We start from the raw sequence: 21,190 nt of genomic DNA on the forward strand, positions 1-21,190 counted from the left end.
GCCACACCATACTGTTCTCCTTCCTGACGGAGGTGTGCCCGACATCCCTGCACACAGACACCATGGCTGGAGCCCAGCGCACCCAGCCAGCTCCTGCAGCGGGCACCCCCATCTCCTGCTGGAGATCTCACAGTGAGCCCAGTGCCTTTTCAAGTCTCTCCCACTGTGACCACGCTCCAATCGATGGCCTTCAATACCAGCGTTTGAAATAGAGAAAGACAGCCAACCAGAGTTTCCATAACTTAAGCCTTTATTATGGGTAAAAGGACTTAATCCTGAGGTCAGCACCCCGAGGGCCAGACAAGATGCGGAGAGATGGCGCTGACCCTCATGACCCTGAGCGCCGGGGCCAGGACAGGGGCAGGGCTGGAAACTCAGACCTGGCACTCTGCCCTTTCTGTCCCAGCGGAGACTGAACACCAAGAGAGACAGCCCTACAACCCAGTAAACAGGATGACAGGAGGAGGCTAAAGCAGGGCCTCCTTCAACTTTGAGTCAGGAGTCAGGCACTATGGGAGGGGCCTCCTGAGTCTCCTGCAAAAGGGGAGCTCCTCCCTGACACCCCAAGTCCCATCCTGCAGGGGGAGACTGGGGAGAAGCAGGATAAAGCCAGGCAGCAGGCAGGTGGCATTAGGGCTTGAGCTCTGCCTTCCACTTCTGCAGCTTCTCGTCCATGGCCCGGAGTGTGTCTTCGTTCTGTGCAGACACACACCAGTCGGTCCTCTTCCCTGCCTTGCTGCCTGCTGAGGCTCAGGCGGGCTCTCCCCACCGCGGGCAGCCTTCCCTTACCTTCACAAAGCAGAAGCGGATATAGTGGTCAAAGTCCTTCTGATGTGGCACACTGTAGAAGATGGAGACCGGGATGGCCACCAGGCCCTGGGGGAGGAAGAGGAAGACGAGGCTAGGAGACAGACAGCTCCCAGGGAGGATGGCAAGGAATGCTGGTTCCAGTGCATCCCCTAAATGATGTATCGATATCAGCTCAGAGAAGGGACCCCCAGGACGTTATACCAGGTCCCTGCTGCTAAAGGGAGAGATGGACAGCAGGAGGGGATGGACCACTCAGCAGGCCAGGGCAAAGCCCGAGAAGAAATAAACCTTAGGGCTGGGAATATGGCCTAGTGGCAAGAGCACTTGCCTCCTATACGTGAAGCTCTCAGTTCGATTCCCCAGCACCACATATATGGAAAACGGCCAGTAGTGGTGCTGTGGCTCAGGTGGCAGAGTGCTAGCCTTGAGCGGGAAGAAGCCAGGGACAGTGCTCAGGCCCTGAGTCCAAGGCCCAGGACTGGCCAAAATAAATAAATAAATAAACCTTAGAGTCTGGTGAGCTGGTGGACCTCAGAGAGATGGATGGGCCATTAGCTGTAGATGACAGGCTGAGGCCCCCAGAGGGGCGGGAATTCCCGCCAGCCAATAAGGTACATTTATGCAAATTAGCAATGTTTTCTCTTTTGTTCCTTGTTTTGTGCCAGTACTGGGGCTTCAGCTCAGGGATTTGTGCCCTCACTTGGTTTTTTCACCCAAGGCTAATTAATGTTCTACCACTGAGCCGCAACTCTACTTCTGGTTTTTTGGTGTTTAGTTGGAAATAAGGGTCTCGTGGACTTTCCTACTAGGGCTGGCTTTGAATTGTGATCATCAGATCTCGGCTTCCTGAGTAACTAGGATTACAGGCGTGAGCCACTGGCGCCAGCCTCTTCCCCTGTGTTTGACTGTATCTAAACTGTACCATGGTCCACAGCAGGCTCTACTGGCATCTCCTTAGCTGGACATCACCCATCAGTGCACAGCCTGTGCGGCCACGAGCAAGCAGCACGGGGGCTGGGGATATGGCCTAGTGGCAAGAGTGCTTGCCTTGTATACATGAAGCCCTGGGTTCAATTCCCCAGCACCACATATATAGAAAATGGCCAGAAATGGCGCTATGGCTCAAGTCACAGAGTGCTAGCCTTGAGCAAAAAGAAGCCAGGGACAGTGCTCAGGCCCTGAGTCCAAGCCCCAGGACTGGCAAAAAAACAAAACAAAACAACAAGCAAGCAGCACGGCCGAGGCCCGGCGCACCTTGTTCTTGATCATCCATTTGACAAAGCGGCTGTCATAGGGCTCGTCCGCAGCACCAGGCAAGTCGGGCATCTTGTTCTCTGGGGGACAGAAGTCAGGCTGAGCCCTCAGCGGCTCCGAAAGCCACCCGGCCTGAGAGCAGTGCGGGCGGTTCACTCACTGATCTGCAGGATGTCGGTGATGAGGAAGTAGCTGCCCTGGGAAAGGATGGGGTCCAGGCCCACTGACCGCAGGCTGCGGATCATGTGGTCCCGGTTGTGCTGCATGGCCTGGGGAAGCTGCACGAAGTAGCTGCTGGGTTGCCCCCGGTGCCTCAGCTCCCGCTCAAAGCTCTTGGCCACTGCAACCTGAGCAGGGTGGATACACAAGGAGACAGGTCAGCGGCGTCCCTACCCGGGCTCCAACCTGGGTTCTGCTGTCTCTCTGCCTGGCTCCTCCCCGCGACCCCGTGCTGCTCACCTGGGTCTGCGTGGGACAGTGGTAGATAGAGTTCTGGTGCACAGTCCTCAAGTGCTTCATGATATGGTCCGGACCCAAGACCCAGCCTACCTGGACCAGGACCAAGGGGGGTGAGACGCTGAGGCCGGGCCAAGGCCTTGCCCAGGTCCCTGGCTGCCATCTCCTGCTGGCACAGGGAGGAGGGAGGGCAGCCCCGCGGTGCCCCGCTCACCTTCCAGCCTGTGGCACTAAAGGTTTTGCCTGCGCTGCCGATGGTCAGCGTCCGTTCCCACATGCCAGGGAGGCTGGCTGTCCAAGGGCAAAGAGAGCACACTGCTGAGATGAGGAAGGGCGGGAGGGGCAGCCTGGGCCCCGGGGATGGATGGGGGTGAGGGGAGAAGGGCAGGAAGGGAGGACCAGGGCAGAGCTGTGGGCTCCATGGACTCGGAACCTGCCAGGCTGCTGGTAGCGACTGTTTGCTCTCAAGCTTATGACAACCACGGGAGGCAGATGCCGCTTGGCTCCTGATTCAGGGAGGGGCATCAGCACCAACCGCATAGCCCCCTGGCCCTGGGTTTTCATGGCGAGGCCCAGGCCCCCCGCCTCCAGCCCCGGCATGCCGGGGCAGGCCCGTGGCGTGGCTCACCAATGCTGACGTGCTGGTGCTCATCGTAGACCAGCCATTGGTAGACCTCGTCCGAGATGCACAGCACGTCGTGCTGCTGGCACAGGCTGGCCACCAGCTCCAGCTCCGCCTTCGAGAACACCTGTGGGATCCCCAAGGGCCCGGGCCTGTAGTGGCACTGCCGGCCCGTGGCTGACCTGGGGGCCTCTTGAACTGCCACCGCAGGACCTGGGAAGCCGGGCCTGTTCCCAAGTCTTACGTTACAAAGAGCAAAGCGGCTGGTCACCGTGGCTCGCACTCGCCCTCCTAGCTACTCAGGAGGCTGAGCTCCGAGGACTGCAGTTTGAAGCCAGCCCAGGCAGGAAAGTCCATGAGACTCTTATCTCCCATTCCCCACCAAAAAGCTGAAAGAAAAGTTGTGGCTTGAATAGTAGGGTGCTAGCCTTGAGTAAAAAAAAAAAAAAAGGTAAAGGACAGCACCGAAGCCCTAAATTCCAGCCCCATGACTGGGGGAGAAAAAGGGATCCAAAGCCACTGAGAGGTGTTAGAGGGGTTCCTGCCTCGGGCCTCGGGAACGCTAAGTGTGCAGCCCTCCCACTTCCCAGATAAACTGAGGCCCCAGCAAGGACCAGCCAGGGCGACGAAGGGAGCCCCCGTCTGCAGGGTGCTTGTCTGAGTTCTCCCGGGTACCTTTCCCAGGGGGTTGTTGGGTGTATTGAGGATCAGAGCTTTGGTACGGGAGGTGAACTTGCTGGCCAGCTCCGTGGGGTCCAGGCGCCAGTCACTGCTGGATTTCAGCGCCCCCTCGGGGGCGTGGCTCTGCGGGAGGAGGTGGGAGGCGGGTCACACCCACCCTGGCTCCTCCCAGTCCATGGCCCGGCTCAGCCCCCTTCCCCCCACCTCCGTGGGTCGCTCGGCTCTCCCAGGCCCCACCTGGCACTCTCACCGGTTTCAGGGACACAAACACAGGGCGACCCCCGGCCATCCGTGTCATGGGCTCGTAACAGTCAAAGAAGGGTTCAATGATGATGACCTGGAGCAAGGGTCGGGTCAGCTGGGGAGGGCGATTCTGGGATCCACCCACCCCACCCAGATCAAGACACCCCCCCCCCCCCACTCACCTCGTCCCCTTCGTCCACCAGCGCCTGGAAGGCTGTGAACAGGGCTCCATAGGCGCCCACCGTCACCAGCACATTCGTGAGCGGGTCCAACTCCTGGCCCAGCAGCTTGCCAAAGAAATCTGCCAAGATCCTGGTCAGGGGTGGGTAACCCTGCCAGGACGGCAGGGTCAGCTGTCCAGCTCATCCTGCTCCCCCCCAACCTCTGCTCAACTGCCCCAGGCCGCTGGAGAGCCTTCCCTCCACTAACCCTGGGGCCCCAGTCAGCTCCTGTGTCTGAGCCGTTCCCCGCCCCCCAGCAGCCTGTGCCCAGGAGCTCCAGGGTAGAACCACGCTTAGCATGTTCCAGGCCCTAGGTTCAATCCCCAGCAATGCAAAGTGTGCATGACATGCTTTTCTTAGTGCTGGTCCTGGGGCTTGAACTCAGGGCCTGGGCTCAGTCCCTGAGCTGCTTTTTGCTCAAGGCTGGCGCTCTACCACTTAAGCTACAGCGCCACTTCCAGCTTTTTCTGAGTAGTTTATTGGAGATAAGAGTCTCAGGGAGCCAGGCACTGCTGGCTCACATCTGTCATCCTAGCTACTCTGGAGGCTGAGGTCTGAGGACGGTGGTTCAAAGGCAGCCCAGGCAAAAGAGCTCAGGGACAGCACCCAGGCCCTGAGTTCAAGCCCCATGGCTGACAAAACAACAAGAACAAAAAAAAAAAAAACCCTTCAGATAAACAATCTTCCCAACAAGCCCAGAGGCCACTGCCGACTGCGGGGGGGGGTGGGGGGGGTGGGGGGGGATGGGGGGGTGGCTCCTGGCTCTCCTCACTTTCCTTCCCCACGTTCCATTTGGCCCTTCCGGCCCCTTGTTCCACCCCTGTCAGCATGGACGAGCTAGGCGGGTCAAGACTCATTCCTGACTGACCTCCCCACGGCGCCTGGGGCAGAGGAGACCCTCAGTAAACCCTCAGCTTCCATCAGCCTCCACTCCCCAGGTGCTGTTCCCCCTGAGCCCCGACGCCTGTGGCACCCTGTTCTTCCTCAGGGGCGCCGGGAGAAGCGGGGAGACTCACAAACGCCATGGTGTACTGGTTGAGCATTGAATCCCCGCTGGTGGCCTGCTGAAAAGCTTCCACAGCAAAGTCTGGGGGCGAGAAGTCGGGAAAGCCCTGGCCCAAGTTGACGACATCGTACTGATTGGCCAATCTAGTAAATTCCACCCTGGGAACGAACACAAAGTTAAGTCACCACGCTTTTAGCTGAGGTGAGCCAGGTATCGGGGCCGTCACGGACCGACTGACGGGACAGCCCAGAGCATTGCAGACCTCTTGGGCCACAAGAAGCCAGAGTGTCTTTCTGGCGGCCACCTCCTGCTGCGTGTTCTAACCTGCTTCAGCTACTCCTTCATTTTTATCTCCATCACGCAGGAAATGGAACCCAGGGCTTTAAGCAGGCCAGACAAGTCTCCGCCACAGAACCACGCCCTAGCCAGCTCATTCTCCATTCAAAAACTCCTGCTGACCACCTCATGAATTTTTTTCCTAGCACGAAGTCTTTCTTATACATCTCTCCACTGCATGTACCATATCATGAGTAACAAAGGAAAAATATGGCGGGGGGGAACAAGCATGACAAGAAATGTACTCACTAACTTGCGCGTGTAATTATAACCCCTCTGTACATCATCTTGACAATACAATTAAAATTTTTTAAAAGTAATTATTGGTCCTACTGGTCCCTTTTGCTGCCCTCAAGCAATAAAAAATTAAAAAAAAGAAAATCCTTTCACCTTCTAAACAAGTCCAAATGTGTGTGTGTGTGTGTGTGTGTGTGTGCTCAAGGCTGGTGTTCTACCACTTGAGCCACAGCTCCACTTCTGGTAGTTAACTGGAGACTGGAGTAGCATGGCGGCCTTTCCTGCCAGGGACTAGCTGGGAACTAGCTTCAATCTCTGATCCTGAGATCTCAGCCTGAGTAGCTAGGATTAGGGGTGTGAGCCCCCACATTGGTGCTACTCACGCACTTACCCGCCCCCCCCCAACCCCCCTCCCCCCGTCCTCCCAAGGCCTCCCGTGGAGGCAGCACTGCCGGCATTGGAGCTGGGGAGCCGAGGCTCGACCAGGTGAGTTATGGTTACGTCTCAGCGTCACAGCCCAGCAAGCTCAAGTGGGGCCTGGGGACAGCTTGTTCCCTTGAGTCTTGCCTGTGCTGGCTCGGGCTGTCTCTGCCCAGCCTGGGTGCTACTAAGCCACTGCAGGGCAGGGACGGTGAGCCCACGGCTGAGGGGCCGCCCATATTCCTCCCAAGCCCGCCAGCATCTCACCAGGGGTTGTGGTCAATGCCGTCCAGGCGGTGGGCCTGCAGTCGCTTGGCCATGGTGAGCTGGAGAGAGTGAAGGCCAGGGTCAGGGTGGCCCAGCAGCCGCTGTCAGCCAAGCTCCAGGGAGCCTCCCTCCCCTTCCTCCACGTTCACACATCCTGGCAGGCGCCAGCCCCGCCGGGCTCGCCCCTCCCCCTCCCCCCGCCTCCCGCTGCTGTGCACACGGGGTCCACCAGCCCCCATACAGTGCCACCCAGGAGGGGCTGAGGGCAGAGGAAGAGATTCCACTCTGTGTGTGTGGGGGGGGGGACGGGACAGGACCATGGCGCCAGGGACAGCAGCACCTTCCACTTGGGGAGCCCTTCCCAGGCTCCTCTGTTGAATTCTCAGGTGACCTGGCTGGGCACACTTAACAGTTGAGAGAAAGAGAGGGGGGGAGGGTGACCTGTTCAAGGTCACATGACAAACTCACCAACCTTGGGACCCTCTGACCCAGGCTGAGGTGTGACTCTGGGGAGGAGGAGGAGGAGGAGGGGGAGGGGGAGGGGGAGGGGAGGGGGAGGGGGAGGAGGAGGGGGAGGAGGGGGAGGAGGAGGAGGGGGAGGAAGACGGAGGAGGAGGAGGGGGAGGAGGAGGAGGGGGAGGGGGAGGAGGAGGGGGAGAAGGGAGAGGAGGAGGAGGAGGGAGAGGAGGAGGGAGGAGGAGGAGGAAGAGGAGGGAGGAGGAGGAGGAGGGAGAGGAGGAGGAGGAGGAGGGAGAGGAGGTGGAGGAGGGGGAGGAGGGGGAGGAGGAGGGGGGGAGGAAGAGGGAGGAGGAGGAGGGGGAGGAGGAGGAGGGAGAGGAGGAGGAGGAGGGGGAGGAGGAGGAGGAGGGGGAGGAGGGAGAGGAGGAGGAGGAGGAGGAGGGAGAGGAGGAGGAGGAGGGAGGAGGAGGAGGAAGAGGAGGGAGGAGGAGGAGGGGGAGGAGGAGGAGGGAGAGGAGGAGGAGGAGGGGGGAGGAGGAGGAGGGGGAGGAGGAGGGGGAGGAGGAGGAGGGAGAGGAGGAGGAGGAGGGGGAGAGGAGGGGGAGGAAGAGGGAGGAGGAGGAGGAGGAGGGAGAGGAGGAGGAAGAGGAGGGAGGAGGAGGAGGAGGGGGAGGAGGAGGGGGAGGAGGAGGGGGAGGGGGAGGGGGGAGGAGGGGGAGGAGGAGGAGTGGGAGGAGGAGGAAGAGGGAGGAGGAGGAGGGAGAGGAGGAGGAAGAGGAGGGAGGAGGAGGAGGAGGAGGAGGGGGAGGAGGAGGGGGAGGAGGAGGGGGAGGGGGAGGAGGAGGGGGAGGAAGAGGGAGGAGGAGGAGGAGGAAGAGGAGGAGGAGGAGGAAGAGGGAGGAGGAGGAGGGAGAGGAGGAGGAAGAGGAGGGAGGAGGAGGAGGAGGGGGAGGAGGAGGGGGAGGAGGAGGGGGAGGGGGAGGAGGAGGAGGGGGAGGAGGAGGAAGAGGGAGGAGGAGGAGGAAGAGGAGGGAGGAGGAGGAGGAGGAGGGGGAGGAGGAGGGGGAGGAGGAGGAGGAGGAGGAGGAAGAGGAAGTCACTCAGGCCTGGAAGGGTCTCGAGGTCCCCACCCCCATCCACAGGGACACAGAGACCACCGCGCCTGCCTCAGCTGCTGACAGTGGGCAGGGAGGGAACTGGGCTCCTCTGGGCTTGAACCCGGGGCTTGTGGTCCCTTGGGGCTCAGCTCCAGCGGGCTGGTTAGTAGCCCCGGGTGGCAAGCAGGTGGCAGAGCCGGGTCTCTACCATGCTGGCAGCTCGGTGCTGAGGTTGAGCCCCGGCCAGGAGGCAGAACCTGCTGGGGCCCACAGCAGCCAGCAGAGGTGCCGCCGGCGGCCGGCGAGTTCAGGGGCTCGCGGAGGCTCAGAGCCCTGCCGGGGTGGTCAGAGCAGAAGCCAGCCACGACCCTGTCAGGGGGGCTGTGGCTCGTGTGGGGGCCCCGGAACCCTGCCTCAATGTTCCCCTCCTCCATGCTGTAGAATGAACTCGGGGCCTCACACTGAGTCACAACGCCGGGCATTTTTTCCCCCAATGTATTTTTCGTATAGCATCTCAAACTTCTGGCTTTCTTAGTTTAAGCAAACTGGATTTAGTTTTTTTTTTAATTCAAGGCTGGCCTTGAACAAAAAAATCTTGTTAACTTTTGCCTGGCCTGAAATCACAATCCTCATGTCTCCACTTCAGAGTAGCCCATCTTATTCGATTGATTCTGATATGTATGCTTTTTTTTTTTTTTTGCCTGTCCTGGGGCTTGAACTTGGGGCTTGAGCACTGTCCCTGGCTTCTTTTTGCTCAAGCCTAGCACTCTGCCACTTGAGCCACAGCATCAGTTCCGTTTTTTCTGTGTACGTGGTGCTGAGGAAATCGAACCCAGGGCTTCATGCATGCTAGGCGAGCGCTCCACCACTGAGCCACATTCCCAGCCCTTTTATTTTTCTTTTTTCATCTTACACCTTCTTTGAACCCAGGTGTCTTGACAATCTACAGCATCCAGTTAACTTGATGTCTCCGGACACTCGCGTGGCTCAAGAGTGACCCTCAGCCAGGGCAGGCGGAGCTTGGCTGGATGGGGAGGCGCCTGCTCTTGTGTTAATGCACAAGTGGTGAACAGGGGCCGGGCTGGGCGTGGGGAGGCCGGGAGACAGGAGCAGCACCCAAGCTGATCATTCCCGAAGCAGAGGTGTTCCCGATCCGGAACAGAGAGGCGAGGCAAGGGTGGGGTCAGGCGGGCTCATGCAGCGAACCAAGCCAGGACCCAGGCAGTCACCCGGATCCCCAATCCCCAAGCCACCAGGTGGGATAGGGCTGGGTGGGGCACTTACAGTCTGATGCAAGCACCGGGAGAGCGAGGCTCCGACCTTCTTCCCCCAGAGTGGCCCCACCAGGTGCGCAGAGATGGCTGCTGCACTCCTGAACATGCCTCCTAGATCCACAGGGGGGCGCCCTGCCTTCCCCTCCAGGGGCAGAGGAGAAGGGCAGAGAGCCTGAGCCAGGAAATGACACCAAGCTAGGACCCAAGTCCCCTGCCACCCCCAGTTCTAACCACAGCAGCCTGTCACTGCGCCAGGCAGGTACCAGACACTTGAATGCATGATTGTTCCAGTCACTCCTTGCACACACGTGCACGTGTGCGCGCGCACACACACACACAGGAAAAACGTAGATGATCCCGCTGTCCGAGAACAAAAGGACCCAGCGAGAAGCACTGAGGGATGCTAACATCAGTGACGGCACCATCTCAACATCATGGTCCAACTATGGAAACACCCACCGCCTGCCACAGTCCTAACGGCCAGACACCGGTGGCTCACACCTGTAATCCCAGCTACTCGGGAGACCCAGATCTGAGGATCACAATTCAAAACCAGTCCAGACAGGAAAGTCCACGAGACTTCTTTCCAATTAACAACCAAAAAGCTGGACGTAGAGCTGTGGCTCAAATGGTAGAGCAAAAGAGTTCAAGAGGGGCTGGGGATATAGCCTAGTGGCAAGAGTGCCTGCCTCGGATACATGAGGCCCTAGGTTCGATTCCCCAGCACCACATATACAGAAAACGGCCAGAAGCGGCGCTGTGGCTCAAGAGGCAGAGTGCTAGCCTTGAGCGGGAAGAAGCCAGGGACAGTGCTCAGGCCCTGAGTCCAAGGCCCAGGACTGGCCAAAAAAAAAAAAAAAGAGTTCAAGAACAGCACCCAGGCTCTGAGTCAAGTCCCGGAACTGGCATCTTTTTTTTTTTTTTTAAGTGCACTTAACAGCTGACACCACCGAATGAAGAGAAATACAAGGGACAGAAGAACACTGGAAGAGACCCCACAGAGCTGACGTTCGTTCACACATTCCTACTGTAAGTACTTGATTTATTCAATATACAAAATACAAGGGCGGGGGGGGGGGGGGGAGACTGAGGTTCAAAGCCAGCCCAGGCAGGAAAGTCTGTGAGACTCTTATCTCCGGTGAACTATAAAAAGCAGGAAGTGGCCCAGGCCCTGAGTTCAAGCCCTAGGACTGGCAAAAAAAAAAAAAAAGCAGGTAGTGGAGATGTGACTCAAGTGGTAGAGCACTAGCCTTCAGCACAAAAGCTCAGGGACAGACAGCGCCCAGGCTCAGAGTTCAAGTCCCAGGACAGGCATTAAAAAAAAAAAATACACCTTACATAAACACTTGAAGTTAATGTGACAGGGTCACATCTCATCAGGGGATTGGTATTAATTAACTAAACCTCCATTAGGCAAACCTGCAGCCATCAGAATTATGTAAAGCAGAGACTGCTGCTTGATTCCGTAGTTATGCTTGTGCAGAACAATGTTTCAAGAGATTCTGTCAATCATTAGCCATATCACTCCGAGGCATCTACCCCGAACATCACGAGCCAGGCTAGGATGGGAACACCTGCACATCCAGGTTCACCGCTGCAAACAGCCCAGCTGCCCCACAAGAGATGAGTGGATCCAAGAAATGTGGAATTTTACACGGCCATTAGAAAGGATAAAATAAAGTCATCTGCAGGGAAATGGATAGAACTAGAGCAAATCGTGTTAAATGAAGTAAGCCAAGCTCAGAGGGACAAACGGGACGTGTTCTGTCTGATATATGGAAGTTAGATCTAAAATGGACTGGGATATGACAGATTATACAGGATCCTGGATACATTTAGGAGAGAAATACAAAGGCACAATGCCTGAGTGCCTCTTCATATTTACATAAAGTAATACACATACTGAAACAAAGTCCAGGATATGGAAACAAAATACTTTTGTTTTTATTTTTTGATGATTCTGTCTTCTTTTCCCTATGCATGGCTATTCACATGTATGTTTTGGGGAGGGTGGGGGGCACCGAACTCGAGGGAAAAAGGGCAATAAAGTGCAGCAGTGAAGCTCATTGGACATCGACGAAAGTGAACAATACAACTCGTGTGTGGAGGGAGATGAGAGGGAGGGAGGGACTGGGAGAGAACGAGGGAACGGAAAACACTCTAAGAAAGGAAATGTACTCATTACCTGGCTCATGTAATTGTAATCCCTCTGTACATCATCTCTATAATAACAATAGAGTAACTTAACTAAAAAAGGAGAGAGTCAATCAGTTACTAACACTGGCTTAGGAATTTATCAACCCAAACTTCATTTGTGTGTGTGTGTGTGTGTGTGTGTGCGCGCGTGTTTACCAATACTGGGAGTTGAACTCAGGGCCTTCATCTTGCCTGGCGTTTTCACTTTAGGCTGTCATGCTACCACTTGAGCCAAAGCTTTACGTCTTGCTGCTTGCCAGTTATTTACAGGTGAGAGTCTCACGGACTTTGTTGCCTGGGCTGGTTCCAAACCATGATCCTCAGATCTGAGCCTGCTGAATAGCTGGGACTGCAGACCTGAGCCACCAGCACCTGGCTTCTAAGCACCATGATCATTTTTTTTTTTGTCTGAGACTCCAACTTGGAATGCGATGCGTTGGCTCACTGGCTGGCACTCTCCCCCCCGAACTCCTCCACTTCCTAATGATTTTTAATGAGTTTGTGAGGCTGCAGTTGGTAGAGTACTTGCTTAACATGAATAATACCCTGGAAAAGTAAAGCAGTTTCATGAGATGCCTCCCCGCCCATCACAACCAATAAGGCTTCATGAGACGCCCATCTCAACTAATACGCTGAGTGTCGTAAATGGAGCCTGTTATCCAGTGACGTAGGAAGTAAAAATAGGAGGATCACAGCACAGGCATAAACTAGAGAACTTATTTCTTTATTTTAATTAATTCATTAGTTTATTTAGCCAATTGTGGGGCTTGAACTCTGGACCTGGGCACTGTCCCTGAGCTCTTCAGCTCAAGGCGAGCACTCTACCATTTGAGCCACAGCACTTTCTGGTTTTCGGGTGGTTAATTGGAGATAACAGTCTCACAGATTTTCCTGCCCAGGCTCGCTTTGAACCGAGATCCTCAGCTCTCACAGCTCACGGCTGTGACCCTACCTACTCAGAACTGAGATCCAGGGCATCACAGTTGGGGGCCAAGTTGGGCAGGAAAGTCCTTGAGACTCTGACTCCAAAATAAACAGCAAAACAAACAAATCAATCAATCCAGCACAAAACAGAGCAAGAGATGTGGCTTAAATAAAAGAGTGACAGCTAAACAAGTAAGCCCCGAGAAGCCCTGGGTTCAAGCCCAGGAACTAGTTCGAAAAGGGAAGAAACAAAGCCTTTGAAAGCACGGCAGCGTGGCAGCTCCAGGCTGTAGGCAGCCTCAAAGAGGCCCGGCCTTCAGCCTCCCAGACGGCAAAGAGAGCTGGCACTTAGTGATGTCAAGCCAGGGCCCGACCCCCACACACCTCCCTCCACCAGCCTGGGCAGATCGTGATCACCAGCCTGGCCACCAGGCATAGGGGTGACCCCTGGATACCTGGAGTGCTTCAGTGACCAAACCCCCGCCCCTTCGGTGCTGACCTCAGATGAGTTCCTGCACCCTGGGGGCCCCGTTGCACCTACTTGTCCTGGCAGCCTCTGTTGACGGTGGACAAAGGGCATAGACTCCTGACAGAGCCTAGCCTTTGGACCTGGTCTGCATGTATGTTCTGCACTGTAGCCTCCGTGTCGGCTCGTGTGTGTGTGTGTGTGTGTGTGTGTGTGTGTGTGTGCGCGCGCACGCACGTGTGCACCTGTGCGCCAGTGTTAGGGCCTGAACTCGGGGCCCATGTGCTGTCCCTAGCTTTTATCATTAGAGACTAGCTTTTTACCACTGGAGTCACAACTTCACTTCTGTTTTTTGTTGTTGTTGTTGTTAAGTGGAGATAGGAGTCTCACAGACTTTCCTGCCTGGGCTGGATTTGCACAGTGATTCTCAGATCTCAGCCTCCTGATTAGCTTCTTCTTGAATGCACAGATTCTACCTCTGGAGCCACAGCGTCCACCTCTGGCTTTTCCTGTGTATGTGGTACTGGGGAAATCAAACCCAGGGCTTCATGCACGCAAGGCAAGCACTCTACCGCTAAGCCACACCCCCAGCCCTTGAATGCACAGATTTTTACCTACCAACCCCCCGGCCACCTCTCAGAAGCCTCTGTTCCCTAGGGTCGTGGGTGAGAGGCCCAGGAGAGCACCTCGGTACTCACCTGACCCTGACTGAAGCGGAGGGAGGGACAAGGAGCAAAGGGGCCTTGGGGCAGCCATCCAGTGTAATTTGCACCTTGTGAAATACGTCCGCCCCTGTCATTTACAGAGGTAAAAGGGAGCCTGAGACTAAATGATCAGGCTCAGAGATGCAACAGATGACCGCCCACTGTGAGAAGATGCCCAAGGTGCCCATCAATCTGGAAACACCCATCAAACACCTACCTAAGCACCCACAAGCCGTATCTAGGAAGGCAGACTTGGGATAAGAACCCTCCACCTTCTAGTCCAGCTGGCTTTCTGAACTGTCATTTTCCATACCTCAAAGCCTTATCTCTCCAGATAATTGGCCTCTGTGCAGAAGAGCACAGATGTGGGCTGGGCAATCAGTACTACTAATCAGTACTACTTGGCCCCAAAGCAGAACACAGCTGATTCGGCCCAGATGGCCCCCACTCCGGTTCAGGTATTGCTCAGCTCTTCCCAAAGCCCAAACGCTTTCCACACTCAGGGTGTCCTAGCCTCTGTCACGCCTGCAAGCCTAGCTACTCAGGAGGCTGAGAGCTGAGGAGCTCAAGGGCAGCATCTGGGCCCAGAGTTCTAGACCCACCACCGAAAACAAAACAAAACAAACAAAAGAACCACTTTGATATAGAAAGGCATGCAATAGGTTCTCAGCTGCAATAACCTGTCACTGACAATGAACTACTGTCCTGAAACCACAAAACTGCGCACAGGGCTGGGAACATGGCCTAGTGGTAGAGTGCTTGCCTAGCGTGCATGAAGCCCTAGGTTCGATTCCTCAGCACCACATATATAGAAAACGGCCGGAAGTGGCGCTGTGGCTCAAGAGGTAGAGCGCTAGCCTTGAGCAAAAAGAAGCCAGGGACAGTGCTCAGGCCCTGGGTTCAAGTGCCAGGATTGGCAAAAAACAAAACAAAACAAAAAACCTGCATACAATTTTATCTTATTTTTTTTCTTGCGGTAACAAGACAAAATAGTCTTGTCAGATAAATAAATCCACACCATTTTTTTTTCCATCAGGGCAAAAAAGAATGGTTCACTAAAATGAACATTTGGGGTAAACTAATAAAATCCTTGATTATCCCCAAAGGAACTGAAGGCTTCAGGACACCTCATGAATGTGCAGAATGTGACCAGTCATCTTGACCTTGGCCTTGGCAAAGGAGAGGAAAACACTGCAAGGTTCCCTCCCGCAGGGTTGATGGGGTCCCTAGTGAGACATCCCTGAACTCCCGGCACAGAATACTGATCCCAAATGAAAATATCCCCCCCAAGGACAGCTTCTCACATGAAAACCCCACAGAGATCCAAGAAGCCAGCCTGCCGTGGGCAAAGATCCCACCAATTCTCCAAGTGCAGAATCTGAGGCTCTGAGCAAAGTAAACAACTCACCCCCAAGTCAGAGTGCCAGGGAACACAGGAATTCGGGGAGCTCACCGCTGTTGCCTCGTCCAGGAGGGAGGACCATGGACCTGTGTGGCTGGGTAAGTTTTCAGGGAGGAGACTGTGCCCTCCAGCAAGGGGAGGTGGCCACCTGGGCTGGGGCTGGAGGGGAGGGGAGGAGCCACTCGCTCGGGTGACAGCCCCGGTGATCCGGCCAGCTGTCAGGGGTCAGCTGTCCTCCCAGAAGCGAGGTGTCCCAGCCCACAGGCAGCGTGAGAACCCTAGACAGTGAAAACTGCTGAGGACAGCGGGGGCCTCGGGCCCTGAGACAGGGTGCCAAGGACTGCGCCCTGGTCTCCGATGGAAGGGGGAGATAGGGTGGAGGGAAGGCCTTGTCATGGCTCTCATCTCTTCTCTGATCTGTCACACACTCACACCCCCACCCTGGATTACAAGCCAGGAGCTTGAGGCCCTGAGGAAGTTGGAGCTCATGGGCAGCCCTTACTAGGGCTCCCAATCCAGGAGAAAAGTAAGAGGTGGGACTGAAGGTCTCAAGCCCACACATGCTCTGATCAGATGTTTCCCTCCCACCCCCAGCCCCACCACGCCCCCCACTCCTCTAGTGGCCAAAGGCAGGGCCCCAGGAGCCCTGACTGCGAGAATCAGCTGCAGCCTCAGTGTGTGCCCTTCCAGACATGTGCAGTTCTCAGTCCCAGATTAAAAGTCTTCTCCTGGAGAAGCCCTCTCTGACTCCACATTGGGTGCTTATTTATTTATTTATTTTGCCAGTCCTGAGGCTTGAACTCAGGCCTGGGCATTGTCCCTGAACTTCCTCTGCTCAAGGCTAGCACTCTACCACTTGAACCACAGCACCACTCCCAGCTTTTGCTGTGTATGTGGTACCCAGGGCTTCATGCCATGCTAGACAAGCATTCTATCACTAAGCCATTTTCCCAGCCTATACCGGGTGCTTCTGTGCCCCCTCTTGTCTTCAAGACCCTCAGCATGGGGACAACATATTTGGTTGCTTGCTGCCCTCATTCCACCCACAGGATAGGATCTGTGTGTGAATCCTCGGCCTCTGGCAGCCCTCCCAGCACACAGTAGGTCCCCAAAGCATGAATGCTGATGACCCCAGGAAGCTGAGGGAGAGACCCTGGGCTCCACGAGCCTTTGCAGAGTGACAAACGGCCAGACTCAGCAGGAATTGGCTTTAGGCAAATTTCTCAACTCTGGGTCTCACTTTCACATCTTAACATGTGACTGCTGTGTATGAGAGATCTATGTATGGCATGCGGCCCCTCGGTCACTATCTGTTATTGTGGTTGTTGGCTTTCCAGAGGACATAGGCTGGGACAGGACAGGATCGTGGTCTCAAGGTAGAAAGGGCAGGCAGTAGCTTGGACTTTCATTCTGGGCTCTGGTCCCCTCTCTTTGCACGTCACCATTCAGGTCTCCCTGTCAGTTCCACTTGTCCAGTCAACAAACACAAACTAGATGTCTGTCTTGGGCCAGGTGCCACCGCAGCCATGCACGAATGACAACACAAGAGTTTCAGACGGGAGAGGTAGGAGCCCCGCATTAGTATAGATCCTCTAGCTGTCCAATGACAGCTCCTCTACTTCCAGGCTGAGACACTGCAAAGTTCCCTAATCCCTGTGAGGGATCTCCTCTTCTATTATAAGGGGAAACAAGACCTTCCAGCAGGAAAGCTGAAACTAGCTATTAGCTCAACAGAGGACTTCATTCTTTTATTTTGAATAATTGGCACATGGTAGTAAAATCCTCCCCCCTTTCAGGGAAACAGGATGCCAGTTCTCCTGTGTGTGAAGCCAACCAGTTAACACCGGTGCCAGCACTGGATCAGACAGCTGGCTCACAAACCCACAGGTAAACACACACAAACAACAAACAACAGCGCAGCTCATGGGTTTGTTCTCTCTGGCTCTTTCTCTTTGTCACCTAAGGCATCTCGGAAGTCGTCCTGTGTCAGTGCACACTGAACACATGCGCAAAGTTCTCCAAAGTATGTAGTGTTTAACTGCCATCACTGCTGTAAGCCTGACTGTGATGGCCCGGGAAGATCTATGGAAACTGGGGCTGGAGATGTAGGACTGCTCCAGGACCAAGTTCCAATCCCGGCCGCGCCAGGCACCAGCTGCTACCAGACGGACAGAAAGCCCAGGGAGGGCAGGGCAGGGCAGGGGCAGGGCAGGTGGGGGGGAAGGCCAGGGGGCCGGGGAGGGCAGGGCAGGGGGTGGTGTGTGGGATAGGCAGCGCAGGGGAGGGGGGCAGGGCAGGGGAGCAGGGCAGGGCCAGGGGCAGGGCAGCAGGGGAAGGCCAGGGGGCAGGGCCGGGGAGGGCAGGGTGTGTGTAGAGGGGGGGAGAATGGGCAGGGCAGGGGGGGGGGAGAAGCAGTGGATGGGGGGATGGGCAGGGCAGCGGGGGAGGCAGGGGATGGGGGGGATGGGCAGGGCGGGGGGGAGGTAGCGGGGGCGGGGGAGAAGCTGGGGATGGGGTGCAGAGCGCGCCGGCCCCGGGGTCCCAAGGCGAGGGCGCGCACCGCACTTGCCAACTTGGCCCCGGACCGTTCACAGGTTCGACGGAGCCACACAATACACTCGAGCAGCGCCCACCGAACGCACCCAAGACGCTGGCACAACCAAGCTCCGAGCCCCTGTCCTCAGTACCTACCGGTCTGGACGGGCGACCAGGCAGCGGCCACGCGGGGCGCTCAACGCGGACCCCTTCGCAGACCCAACGCCAAGCACATCCTTCACCTTGCTCGGGCCGCTGTTCCTTTAAGAGGCCGGGCGCTGGCGGCACTACTTCCGCCCCCAAGCAAGATGGCGCTGAGAGACGAAGAAGCGGGCAGAGGGGACTGGGTTCACTGAGGCTGCCCAGGCCAGGCTGCCGCGCGCCACGCCCATCGTGACGTCACTTCCGGGGCGGGAGCGGAGCCCCCCCCCCCTTCCCGCCCAGTGGTGCGGCGAGGGACAAACCAAAGGGGGCGCTGGCGGCACGGCCTTCCGGGGTGGCCGTGCACGGCGAGCCCTGGTGAGTGGGGCGTGGGGCACGAGCTGCCACCTGACGGTTCCCACTCGGTGCCCCCGGCCGGCCACGTCCGCGGGCGACGCGAGCCCTGCCCGCCGTGCAGTAGTCCCCGGCCGCCCCGGTGCACCATGGGACGTGGCGCGTGAGCCCCCCCCCGGGACACCCCAGCGTCTCCCGTGCCCCGCCCCAAAGTTTCCGCCCAGGTGCCCCCTCGAATCGGCGTCCCTCCGCACACACTCGCCCACTCCCACCGGTTCCGCCGCTGGCTTCGCCCCCCCAGCTTCCTTCTTTTAGCGTCCCGGGACCCTTCCTCTTCCCTTGTGCCCCCTGTCCCGGCTCCTGCCCGCCTCCCTTGTGAAGGCCGAGTCTTCTGTGGCTGTGGAGGGAAGGCTGGGACAGATGGAGGCAGAGTAGCCCGGGAATGCGAGGCCGGGCAAATGGCTGCCGGCAATTCAAAACGCTCAAGTCCGAAGCAAACGCAGGAGGTAATCATCCGTCCACTTTCCGCAAGATTAATGGACCAAAGTCATTTTCAGGGCAAATGAGGCAGGATAAATTGAAGAAATGAGGCCTGGGGAAGGCGTTTCAGAAACTTAAGTAGTTCAAAACAGAAGCACCCATCTATGCTCCAAAGAGAAGCAACAGGATTCATTGCTTCCGGAGAGAAATGCAACTGAAGGGTGGACCCACAATGGTCAGCAAAAGCCAGGAACTTAAAAAGTGTTAATAATTAGCACCAAGAGTGATAGAGAAAGGTAACTCGGTCTGGAGACCGACCGAGAAGCCACATTTTGAGAGGTCAAATTGGGAGTCTTTATTGGAAAGCCAGTGAATGCGGGTGTGAAATGCTCAAGTTCAGATCCCCTAAGAGACCACCACAGACCAAGACCAATGCAAAGAGCGAAAAGGGCGTTTATTTCGGGCTAGCTCATACCTCCATGCACTCAGTAAACTGATGTCGCCAAGAGGGCCTGAGCCTAGGGCTTCCAGCTGTTTTATACATTCTTTGGGGAAGGCAGGGTTTTGATTAGATACTGGAAATCACACTCACAATTAGATATGGTCTTTACCAGGAAGCGAGGGGTGAGGGGTAGGACTTACAGTAAGGTCAGTCAGGTACAGAATGGGGTCTTAGCACAATATGGGGTTACTCTGGTCCTTCACTCTGGCTCTACAAGTGGACTCCTGTCATAAATGCCTACAGCCCCTTGAGTACACAACACTGTTAGGGAACTGAGCCACGAGAGTGGGAAAGAGCAGAAAAATACCAATAAACCAGATCAACCCCAATGGAGAACTGAAGTGGGATGCTCTGGTGGCCAGAGGAGAGACAGGAGATATGGTCTGGGCCTAAACAGAGTCAGGTCAGGGGTCAAGGTCACAGGGAGCTTGAGAGTTCCTGACCTGAGATTGGCAGGTCCAGTAACCTATTGTACAAGTTCCTGTCCCTGCCTCTAGGTATTCAGGCAATCCCACCACTTGGGAGGTGGGACTTCCCCGCCTCCACCATGAAGACAAGATGCTGGTGGTTAAACACAATTCCCTAGGGCTGGGGATATGGCCTAGTGGCAAGAGTGCTTGCCTCGTATACATGAAGCCCTGGGTTTGATTCCCCAGCACCACATATATAGAAAACGGCCAGAAGGGGCACTGTGGCTCAAGTGTGGCAGAGTGCTAACCTTGAGCAAAAAGAAGCCTGGGACTGTGCTCAGGCCCTGAGTACAAGGCCCAGGACTGGCCAAAAAACAACAACAACAACAAAAAACACCCACAATTCCCTATCTACCATGTGACCAAGATGGCACCAGCTAGGCCCAGCCTCCCTATTTCACTGTCTTTTCTTTAAGTCAACCTCCCTTGCCTTTACCATATTAATACCCCTGACAGCCCAAGAGCTGTTCTCTACTTTTCTGCATGCTTGTTTGTCTGCATGTCTGCTCTCCTATTTGCTTACTCAATAAAGTCCCAGCGAATTTTCTTACCATTATAACTTGTCCAGAAATTCTGTGATCCAAGTCAAAGACCCTTAAGTGAAGAGTCCCTACTTTTTTTGTCTGTTTTGTTTTTTTAGCCAGTCGTGGGGCTTGAACTCAGGGCCTGAGCCCTGTCCCTGGCTTCTTTTTTGCTCAAGGCTAGCACTCTGCCACTTGAGCCACAGCGCCACTTCTGGCCATTTTCTGTATATGTGGTGCTGAGGAATCGAACCCAGGGCCTCATGTATATGAGGCAGGCACTCTTGCCACTAGGCCATATCCCCAGCCCCTGGCTTCTTTTTGCTCAGGGCTAGCACTCTGCGACTTGAGCCACAGCGCCACTTCTGGCTTTTTCTATATATATGGTGCTGAGGAATCGAACCCAGGGCTTCATGTATACGAGATGAGGACTTTACCACTAGGCCATATTCCCAGCCCCAAGAGTCCCTACTTTTAAAGGGAAACTTCACGAGCCTTAACCTGCATCCGGTGACAAGATGACTTGTGCTGGAGGGTTGGGGATGATGGCTTTCCTGCCACCCTGCCTCCCTAGTCTTTGGGTGTGTCTAGGACAGGGTGGGGTGTGATGAGGACAGGGCATGGTAACCATGAGGTCGGAGCCCTCCCATCTGATGAGCTTCAGGAGAGAATTCATGTGGCAAGCTGGCTGGGCACAAATCCTGGCCATTGCCCAGTGGGTCCCAGGTCTGCCTTTTATACAATATGGGCACAGATGACAGGATCTCTGCTTTCCAAGGCAAGGAAACAGGTCGATCTGATCAGCTGGAGTCACCAAGTCCTGAATACACGCCCCCCCCCCAACAAACCCCACTCTTCTCTGCTTCATCAGGGCCTGGAAGGCTGTGAACAGGACTCCATAGACACCTACTGTCACTCCTGGCCTGGTAGCTTGCCAAAGACATCTGCCAGGACTCTGCTCAGGGGTGGGTAACCCTGCCAAGACAGCAGGGTCAGCCACTCAGCTCATCCTGGTCGTCCCCCCCCATCCTCTGCTCAACTGCCCCCAGGCCATTGTAGCCCTTCTCCTAAGCCTGGGGTCCGAGTTAGCTCCTGTGTTGGAGCTTCTTCCT

General features: G+C 56.0%; 1 protein-coding gene across 2 annotated transcripts; it reads right to left on the reverse strand.

Moving 5' to 3' along the window:
* Window positions 1–230: 230 nt before the first annotated feature.
* On the reverse strand, window positions 231–17,960 carry Kyat1 (kynurenine aminotransferase 1). Of its 2 annotated transcripts, XM_048344274.1 has the most exons (14): window positions 17,767–17,960; window positions 9,394–9,525; window positions 6,554–6,612; window positions 5,304–5,451; window positions 4,249–4,398; window positions 4,074–4,160; window positions 3,818–3,946; window positions 3,149–3,269; window positions 2,735–2,811; window positions 2,524–2,613; window positions 2,225–2,411; window positions 2,065–2,144; window positions 790–876; window positions 231–696 (listed from the first exon to the last, which is right to left on the reverse strand). In XM_048344274.1, exons 2-14 carry the CDS (start codon window positions 9,487–9,489, stop codon window positions 631–633), a joined length of 1,377 nt encoding a protein of 458 aa, XP_048200231.1. In that variant the 5' UTR covers window positions 9,490–9,525; window positions 17,767–17,960; the 3' UTR covers window positions 231–630. The 2 variants fall into 2 exon arrangements, with proteins under 2 accessions (XP_048200231.1, XP_048200238.1); XM_048344281.1 differs by lacking the exon at window positions 9,394–9,525 and having other exon boundaries at window positions 17,767–17,959.
* Window positions 17,961–21,190: the final 3,230 nt, after the last annotated feature.

This window comes from Perognathus longimembris, chromosome 1, assembly GCF_023159225.1.
Source record: "Perognathus longimembris pacificus isolate PPM17 chromosome 1, ASM2315922v1, whole genome shotgun sequence".
Classification (NCBI taxonomy): domain Eukaryota; kingdom Metazoa; phylum Chordata; class Mammalia; order Rodentia; family Heteromyidae; genus Perognathus; species Perognathus longimembris.